The sequence below is a fragment of the Arachis ipaensis genome, chromosome B8, assembly GCF_059453495.1.
Source record: "Arachis ipaensis isolate K30076 ecotype BB chromosome B8, ASM5945349v1, whole genome shotgun sequence".
NCBI classification, from domain to species: domain Eukaryota; kingdom Viridiplantae; phylum Streptophyta; class Magnoliopsida; order Fabales; family Fabaceae; genus Arachis; species Arachis ipaensis.
In genome coordinates this window covers 20567268-20576896 of record NC_142443.1, presented here as the reverse complement: position 1 = coordinate 20576896, position 9629 = coordinate 20567268, and the positions used below count along the sequence as shown (strand labels likewise).

The following is a 9629-nucleotide window of genomic DNA, read 5'->3' as shown; positions in this document are numbered from 1 at the left end:
GGGATTGTCTTAGCTATTGAAGAATCCTAGTGCAAAGGTTCCACCACCTGAAACCATGGTATCGCCATCGTTGAGGGACTGGGTAGTACTGATACTTTCTATGGTAGTGGAAACTGCTGTATCATGCAGCAATGAAAAAAATAACAGAAACAAGATGAAACTTTCCATTAATGTTTTGTTTATTGTTATCAGTAGATAAAGTGATCAACAGCTAGAAACCGAAATCCAAGCACATTAGTAGGCATGCTTATGTATAAGTGGCTAAGAGAAGGGGGTTTGAATCTTAGCCCATTTTTTTTGCTTATTAATACTTGCTGGCCTTTGAAATAACTTTTGGAGATTTTTTGTTTTTTGTTTCGTACCTAGCCACGAGACTTTTTCTTTTTATCTCGTAACCAGATAAGAGATATTTTTCAGTTTTATCTCCTACGCAGCAGAAATAGAAATGGAGTAGAAGAGAGAGAGAGAATCACACCACGAAGTATCCTGGTTCAGCTGCCAAGTGCAATGCAACCTACATCCAGTCTCCATCACAACAATGATGGAATTCCACTATAATCATGATTACATACACCAATTCTCCATAGAAACTACCCTTCCTATCCGGGACAAGTCCAGAATTTAATCCCCAATCCTGAACTTGACTTGGTCACTGCCAAGCTTTCAACTGCTAAGTGCTAACCCAACTTGCAAGGGGATTCCCACAGAATCATGAAACACAACACAGATGTGCAAAGGACCTCTAGGACATCTATGACTTTTTTTTTAAAAATTTTGTATACTCTGCCTTTTTCCGCTCTATGGCTTTTTCTTACAAACCTCACTGTTTGCCTTTTTCCATGAGACTCAAACAGACAAAACTAAACAGAAAAATTATAAAATGAAGAACATTGAAGGAGAAGAACTTCTGTTAGTTTTGGTAGCTATAAGAACACTGTGCTTTACGCTCTTAACTCCTTGCTTCAAGCCCTAGCTGTTCTCTCTTATTTATAGAAGGGGAAGCCTCCAAGGTTGAAACTGATGAACCGAGACAACTTCTTCTTCTTCATGCATAAACCGGTTCGGCCAGAGAGAGAGGAGAGGAAACCAAATGCTATAACCAACATGCAATTACCTCTGTGTCTTTCCTTCTCACCAAGATCCATCAATCCGGGCCTTCTATCTTGACTTACACTCCAAAAAGGATTTCTAGCCCTTGATGAGTTCTTGAGGCTTGACAACTCCTCCTGCTCTTATCCTCTGCCTCATCCTCCACGTAGCTACAGTAGCTACCTCCTGTAGTGGTTGAGCAAAGGTAGAGACGAGTCATGCTTCTAAGGAATCTTCTTCCTTTGACCGAAATGGATCTCCACCATTTTTGGTATGGAAGGTTTGAGATTACTTCACCACATCTTGTCTTTTGTAGTAAAAATCCCAGCCACACCATGCTTTAGATTTTCTTTTTCTTGATGTCATCATCACAATGGCCTCTTCCTTGTAACTAGCTTCTCTGATAGCTTGCTTCATCCCTCCTTTCCTGCTAGACAAGACCGAAAGAGAGAAAAGAGAGAATAGAGAAAAACTTGCAATGTAATTAAAGAAGAAAATAAAAATGAGTTGTGTTTACATTACCCATGCCTAGCCTCTGCTTCCTTTTTCTTGTTACTTGCTTCTACCATCTTTTTCTCTAACAGTGAGGTGACCGAATACAAAGAGAGAGAAGAGAGAGTAGTAAAAAGAAAAACTATGGAAGTAATGAGTGATATTGATTAAAATCAATTAAAATGAATTAAAACTCACTTCCCATGCTTTTGCCTTGTAAGTTGTAAGTGCATATCTCATTAAATGCCATCAAATCAAATTTTCTCTTTCCATATACCAAGGCATTCATTAAATCCATTTAATTCAAAATTTGAATTCCAACCATGGAGTGAATTGGTGTCCGTGGGAAACATGCAACATTTGTTTTCTTCCTTCTTTTAATTTGGACCATAATGTTGGTCTTTTAATCATAATGATTTTGGGCTTCCTTCTTCTAATTTGGACCATAATGTTAGTCTTTTAATCACAATGATTTTGTGCTGCACTAAACTTTCTTGGCCCTTCATGTTAATAAAATAATTCAGCTTCATATTATATAGCAAATTTAGACAAAGTTGAATATTATCATTATATTGGGTTTTTTATTGCTTAAACTCAATGACCAAAATTCTGCATATAAAAATAGAAATTATTAATCAATTAATTTAAAGCTGAAATCAAATTAATAATTTCTTAAATAATATTAATAATGTTTGATCATCATCATATTAATTTGGAGTTTTCCAAACTCATCATTATTGAAGAATGTCACGTTAATTATTTGGTCTACAAATATTCCCATGACTTGTGCAAACTTTGGATGGTTATTTATTTCTTGTTTGGTGGATTGGTTGACTACAATGCCGTGCTTATTGGCATGGCTTGTGCAACTTGGTATGCCTGTGGTTTATTGTGCCTCAATGTTTGCTGAACATATATATTGTTATGAATAATTAAGTGATTTGTTTTAGATTTTAGACGTTATTATGTGGTATCAGGTCTCAAGACCTGATAATTAGTGTACAGAGCTAAGACATGTGGCACACGCTACTCTTAGATTGCAGTCTATTCCAAGAGTTAAAAACATTCCTAATATAATAAATTCACTTCTGAATTACAGTATCAAGCAACGGTCTTGACTTTTCTATGGTCTTATATACCGAGTCAACTGTCAAGCGGCAGTGGTGCTCGTGCATGTCAATGTCTGTTGAATATGATACATGACATTATTCCTTTAACTTGTCCCATCTATCACGTTATGTTTGTTATTGGTTAAATATAGGATGACTAGCTATTTCATTGATGAACCAGTTGAAATGGAGAGGGTAATAATGAAAGGAAAAGAAGAAATGTTTCGTGATAAGTAAGTCTCTTATGAAAGGAAGCAATAATGTCTCTTAAATGTGGAATCTTCATGACAGAAAAACATGGGAGAGTCTTCAGTTAATAACTGCTAATTTCAATTGCCTTATTAGTTTATTAATCTTGAATCTGCTTACTGAAAAGATATGAAAATTATGTATTAATAATTAGATATTTTACCATTTAACTGTTTATCTCAGAAAATTTTACCAAGATCATTTGGTCTGCCAATATTTCATGAGTTGTGGAAACTTTGTATGGTTTTTATTTCTTGTTGTGTGGATTGGTTGACGTCATGGCGTGCTTATTTGTTTGGCTTCTGCAACTTGGTATAGTTATTTATTATGACTAAATTTTTGCTGAATATACTTTCAAAATTTTGGACTGAAACACAAACACTAGTGTGAGTAGGGGTGGCAACGGAGTGAGTAGGGGGCTGGTTTTTGCTCTACCGGACCCCGCCCCGCCGTTAAGGTTGGCAATGGGTAGGGTAGGATAGGGTTTGGACTCTACCCTAACCTTACCCACGGGTTGAAAATTTTATTAAAAATTTTATTAAAACTCTACCCTACCCTATCCGCGGGTTGAGAATCTCTCAATCCTAACCCTACTCGCACCCTAAAGTTCTAAACCCTACCCTACCTTACCTTACCCGCATAAATATCAAATTTTTTCAAAGTAAATATAAAATTGAATCATTTCAAATTTTATACATATTAATAACATAAAAAATAAAAAACTAATGCTCTAAATTATTAAATTAACTAACTAGTTTAATGGTTGTTCATTTATTATAAGTCATTACATAAAGGAAGTTGTGGGTTCAACTCTCACTTCCTTCACTGTATACTTAATTTTTATAAAATATGTGTTATATATGAGGTGCGAGTAGGGTAGGGTAGGGTAGGGTACACCCTAAACCCGTATCCAGCCCTACCCGCCGTACAACAACCCGCATAGAGCCCGCGCCCCGCTTCTACCCGTGGGTAGTAAAACGTTGAACCCTAACCCGCCCCTGCGGGTACCCGTCCCACCCCTATAATTATTAAAATCCAATAAATTACATTAAATTTCAAAATTTATATAACCATCATCACATACATAACATAAATTAAAATAAAAATTTAAATATGATACAATAGTATTAATTATTTTACATATATTATACATATTATATATTAAATTATATATATAATATATCGGGGCGGGTAGGGGTGGGTATATACCCGCCCCGCTAAAAATCCGCCCCGAGCGGGTAGGGACGGGGTGGGTATTTTTACTAGATTTATATGCGTATATGTATATATACTTTCTCTATATATGTATAATACTCAATATTATTTACGTTTATTATATTTATGTATGTTCCCATGAATCATAACCTTAGTCCTTAAAATAGCATATAACAAACATGTAATCAATTTAACAAAATCCCCTAAACATCACAGTATAAAATTTCTGTATTATTGTAAAAGGAATCGAGCAATGCTAAGGGCCAGCAACATTTGTGATTGGTAGCCATCAACTAGCCATCAATGATGATTTGATAGTGTGAGATTGGTGTGAGATTTCATCCAATGGCTCACCTTTCTCTGCTGGTTACATGCTGGCCAAAATGCAATAAAATTGCTGGCTCCCTAGACTTTTCCAAAGGAATCTGTGCTACTGCCATGAAATGTTATCTAACGTGCTGAATTCAGCTAATCATGATTTAAGAAACAGAATCTACCGTGGATGCACCACAGTAACAGTGACTTCATTAAATGACACTAGTTTAGTATTGCTTGATGAAGAAGTGTCACCAACAGGATCTCTCTCGGTAAAGAATCCTGGCATTTTCGGTTGAGGCAGTGTGCATTCGCTACTCAGCATCATAAGAGCATGTGCCATGCTTGGCCTGTCTTCTGGATTCTGTTGAACACAAAGTAGACCCACATGAATTACTCTTATGACTCCAGATAATTCGGACGAATTTCTGATGGACGGATCGATTATTTCTGAACAATTACCATCCATGAAGAGTGTCCATACCTGTATGTGTCCATTTATTTAGTTAATACTTAATAGAATAACAAGTTTTGCCACACCAGGTAAAGTTAGGACATGAATTAGGTGAAGGAACATATATTATTTGGTTTGTAACGAACAAAATAGATATGAATAACAAACAAAAGTTAAGCCTTACATGTCCGAGAAGATTAAAGCGATGATTTTTATCGCTGAACCCTCTATTTCTTTTTCCACTTACTATCTCTAATACAAGCACACCAAAGCTATAAACATCAGACTTTGTTGAGAAAATTCCATCAATTAGGTACTCTGGAGATAGATAGCCACTACAAAACATCAACATACAAGTATCAGCTTCAGAACAAGGCAGGAATTTTCTCTCTATACATATATAGAAACATGTTAAGAAATCAATTACTTACTAAGTTCCAACAACTCTTGTTGTGTTTGCTTCATTTTCATTTCCTTTAAAGCTTCTGGCTAGTCCAAAATCAGAGATTTTGGCGTTCATTTCGTCATCTAGTAGAACATTGCTAGCCTTGAGATCTCTGTGAACTATTCTATGTCTTGAATCTTGATGGAGATAGAGAACACCCCGTGCAATCCCAACAATAATAAGGAAACGCTGAGGCCAAAGTAGTTGCGTGCTTCTCTCTTTATCTTATATATGTATATAAAGGAAAAAAGAAAGTAAGGCTGAGTTTCAGATTAAAGTAGTATTTGTAGCTCAAATTTTGAACATATTCTTTTAGGGGAACAACATATCCCACAATGTTTTAGAAGAAACTGTATTGCCCTTAACATGTCAAGAGAAAATGTCCTAGGAACCATGGAACTTATGTGCATGTAGATCTATTACCCAAACTAGAAAACAATTGTTGGTAAATAAAAAATCAAAACTAAAGTATCTACTTAGAAACAAACCAAATATGAAGTAGTCCAAGCTTTTATTTGGCATAAACTCATAGATCAGCATCCTTTCTTCTGCTTGAATGCAACACCCTAGAAGCTTCACCAAATTCCTGTGCTGAAGTTTGACTACATTCATCACTTCACTTTTGAACTCCTGAAGACCTTGTCTAGAATTTTCTGAGAGCCTCTTAACAGCTATTTCTCTTCCATCTTTCAGTGTACCCTGAATATTGCGGTATTTGATGTGAATATCCACTTTTAGAACAATATGCTTAAGTTCATACTATTAAGTATAAAGCACTAACCATTTTAACTTACAAGCAGGAGTGGCTGAAGAGAACAGATTATATAGCAAGATTTTGAAATTCCAAGTTCATGTACTGATATTTTGTCTTACCTGATAAACAGTTCCATAACCACCTTTTCCTAATATTTTATTGGTGGAGAAGTTATTGGTTGCAGAAATAAGTGTAGCCATATCAAACAATGGTAGATCAAGGTCTTCCTCCTGGTCTTCTATTGCATGTGCATATCTTTCTGTATTGTGTCTCATGCTTCCTACAAAGCAGTAAGCATTAAGAAAAGAACAAAAATAGCATGGCAGATGAAAGATTGCAGAAATCTTTGGATTAGATTTTCTCATGCCTCTTAAAATATGTTGCTAGATAATCCTGTTGCTACTTACTATAGAGCCTCCATTTATCCCTAATGTTATAATATTATTGTAAATTTACATCAAATTCATCTATAGGTTAATTTTCTATTAATTAGATCTGACACTATGGTTCCAAACAAATTTTAGTTACTCTAGAAATTCTTGAGGCAAATTGATCCCTGCATAAGGGAGACTCTTATAATGATAATTTTTGAGACCTAATTATTTTCTAATAAAATTTATTAGTGACTTTGTCTAGTACGCATATTAAAAATTTTATTAAAGGCGATGAAGGAACTAATTTGTCTGACAGAAATAATTTTGAAGTCATGAAACATGAGGCTGCAGAAGTGACTTACTATAGTTTATCTTGTTCTTCTTTCTTCTATATACGATGAAGGATAGGCATAGGATCAAAATTCCTACCGATATGACTGAGCTGAAAGCAATAATCAGCACCTTCTTGTTCTTGGATTTATGTTTTGACTTCAAAATTTCATCTAGAAAAAAATAAAAAATACAATTGAACATTTACAACTAAGAAAACAATGCAAAAAGAAATATAGAAAGAAGGAACTTGTTAAATTGTGAGACGAATTTCTATACCTATATCTTTCCTTGACATTCTGACAAAAAGATCTTGCTGTGGATCACTCAGAACTCTAATATCTATCAGCTCATCATACCAGAATAAACACCCACTTCCTCCATTCCTGATATCCAAGGAAGCATAAGCCGTGCAGGAGCAATTCTTCATGCATAAATTAGCACACTCCTCAAGACTCATGCTATTATTTAACCCTGATGCTCTTTGTGTGTTTGGTAACTTCACACCAGACAACTGTACAAATCCATCATCCTGGCAATTCAATTTATTGATTCGAACACAACCATCAGACCAATCCGTCTGATTCCATTCTTCAGGGACTTTAGGTTCAAATCCTGTCAATAAGCAACCACATACAGGGGAATTGGCTACATTACAGATACCATATGCTCCACATTTACCATAATCATCACAGATATCAGTTGGTAATGTTAGATAGACACTCCAACTCTTATTCGTAACACTCCACACATAACGAATCATTGATCCGTCTGCGGTTAGCACAAACCTTGAATATACAGCGCTATTCTCAAGCTCATACGAGTAATATATCTCTTCCTTGTTGTAAACAAAGTAATAGGTGTATATAGTATTATGTTTTAACTGGGGAATTCCGCCGAACCGAACACCGTTCCAAGGTCCAGCACAATATGTCCTGGATTCGCCATTTCTTATACAAAATTGTGGATATCCAACAATATCAAGCTGCAAAGTATAGCTACCTTCAGAAGGATCATCAGAGCTAATCGGTGATGTTAGGTACCTTGTAAGGCCTGTAGTTAAGTCACTTCCCAGTTTCATCCCTGGCAGTAGCGTGTCATAAGGGTAATCAAAACTCTGCCAAATGAAACTCTTCAAATCATCATCATTGCTCCCATCTTCCTTCACAACCAGGTTCCCTGAATCTAAAAGCACTGCAACCGGTCGCTGCGCGAATTCTGATGAGTTGGAATGCCAAATGATGGTATCGTTATGAGTATGAAGAGCAAGAGTTCCATTGGCAGTGATCTTCAAGACCCCGGACGAGTCATTAAGTGGAGCGTTTCTATTGGCAATCCATGCTACTGTGTTAGATGGCACTTTATTGTACCATATCCCGAGGTAACGGTTCTTGGAACCTTCTGGAATACTTAAGAATCCAACTGCAAAGGTTCCACCGGCTGAAACCATGGTGTCACCATCAGTCAGGGACTGTGTAGTACTAATGCTTTCTATTGTACTGGAAATGGCAGCATCGTGCATCAATGAGAAGCACAATAGAAACAAAGGAAACCTTTCCATTGGTGCTTACTTTTTTTTTCTTTTTTTAAATTGTCGTTGCTTATTTCGTTAGGGGATTAGTAGATAAAGAACTAGAGATAAGATGCAGCACACACTAGCTGACATTCTTAGACTGGCAAAGTTAGATTAATGTGCGTTACGACTTACGAACATACTTGTTCAAATTCAAAGTAATGACCGTCATCAATATTTAGAATAGACTAATTATTATTAATTTTTTTTGTTTCGTATACGGACTTACTTGTTATGCCTAAAAATTTTATTGCTTTATTAGGATTTAAATAGAGATTCATATTGTTTATTTTAAACTAACTTCTTACTTTCTAATTAATGTACTAAGCCAATCATGCATATCTATATTTAATTTATTAAATAAAAATCTATATCTATACTTCTATACTATATATATAATGAGAATATGAGAGTTGGCATACTATTTTTCTTTGGCAAAATACTCTTTATCATGTATAATCTATTAAAAAAATTATTAACACCAAGAGTTAAATGCATGACTTTTTAATTTTATTATAACATATTTGTCATCTTAACTAATTTTGAATGTATTATTATTCTTCATACTTAATTTATAAAAAGGTGGATTAATGTGTGTTTATTAATAGGGAGCCACTTAAATAAAGACGCTTAAAATATTTTTTTTTAAAGATGTTTTTAAGTAATTAAAATTTAATATATATAATTGATTATTAAATCATATTATTTTATCAAAATTAGATCAGATAAATTGATTTGGCCAAAAAATTGATAAACTATATCTTGAACCGGTCTAAATTAATATTTTTTTTATAAAAAATAACTATATTATCTATATTATAAAAAATGACTAAAATACTCATATATATATATATATATATATATATATATATATATATATATATATTGAAAATCCTAAATTTTAACATTTTTTTTCTCTGTGTCATTATAGGGTTAGGATTTAGGATTTTTAAAATTAAAAAATATATATAATAAGAATATTTTAGTCATTTTTTATAATAGGATTATTGTAATCATTTTTTATAAAAAGGAATATTAATTTAGATCGGTTCAAGGTTTGGTTTATCAATTTTTTGACCAAATCAAATTGTTTGATCTAATTTTGATAAAAATAATATAATTTAATCAATTATATGTATTAAATTTTAATTAATAAAAAATATCTTTAAAAAATAGATGTTTTAAGCATCTTTATGTGAATGGCTCCCTTATTAATATACTAGTATATAT

The 9629-nt window shown here is 34.0% G+C and overlaps 1 protein-coding gene across 3 annotated transcripts; it reads right to left on the bottom strand.

Annotated features, from left to right (window-relative positions):
* Window positions 1–4293: 4293 nt before the first annotated feature.
* On the bottom strand, window positions 4294–8494 carry LOC107612459 (G-type lectin S-receptor-like serine/threonine-protein kinase At4g27290). Of its 3 annotated transcripts, XR_015896867.1 has the most exons (8): window positions 7106–8494; window positions 6859–6999; window positions 6242–6402; window positions 5857–6067; window positions 5355–5592; window positions 5108–5258; window positions 4589–4953; window positions 4294–4410 (listed from the first exon to the last, which is right to left on the bottom strand). XR_015896867.1 is itself a non-coding variant. In XM_016314158.3 (7 exons), exons 1-7 carry the CDS (start codon window positions 8385–8387, stop codon window positions 4648–4650), a joined length of 2490 nt encoding a protein of 829 aa, XP_016169644.1. In that variant the 5' UTR covers window positions 8388–8494; the 3' UTR covers window positions 4294–4647. The 3 variants fall into 3 exon arrangements, 2 of the variants coding, with proteins under 2 accessions (XP_016169644.1, XP_088353672.1); XM_016314158.3 differs by having other exon boundaries at window positions 4294–4953; XM_088497546.1 differs by having other exon boundaries at window positions 4294–4953; window positions 5355–5586.
* Between the last annotated feature and the right edge of the window lie 1135 nt (window positions 8495–9629).

Coding starts and splice junctions, on each gene's coding strand:
- LOC107612459 (XM_016314158.3), bottom strand. CDS start 8,387: ATGGAAAGGTTTCCTTTGTTTCTATTGTGCTTCTCATTGATGCACGAT. Junction 6,068..6,241: donor GTTATGGAACTGTTTATCAG/GTAAGACAAAAT, acceptor CGCAATATTCAG/GGTACACTGAAAGATGGAAG. Junction 4,954..5,107: donor GCTTTAATCTTCTCGGACAT/GTAAGGCTTAAC, acceptor GGACACATACAG/GTATGGACACTCTTCATGGA.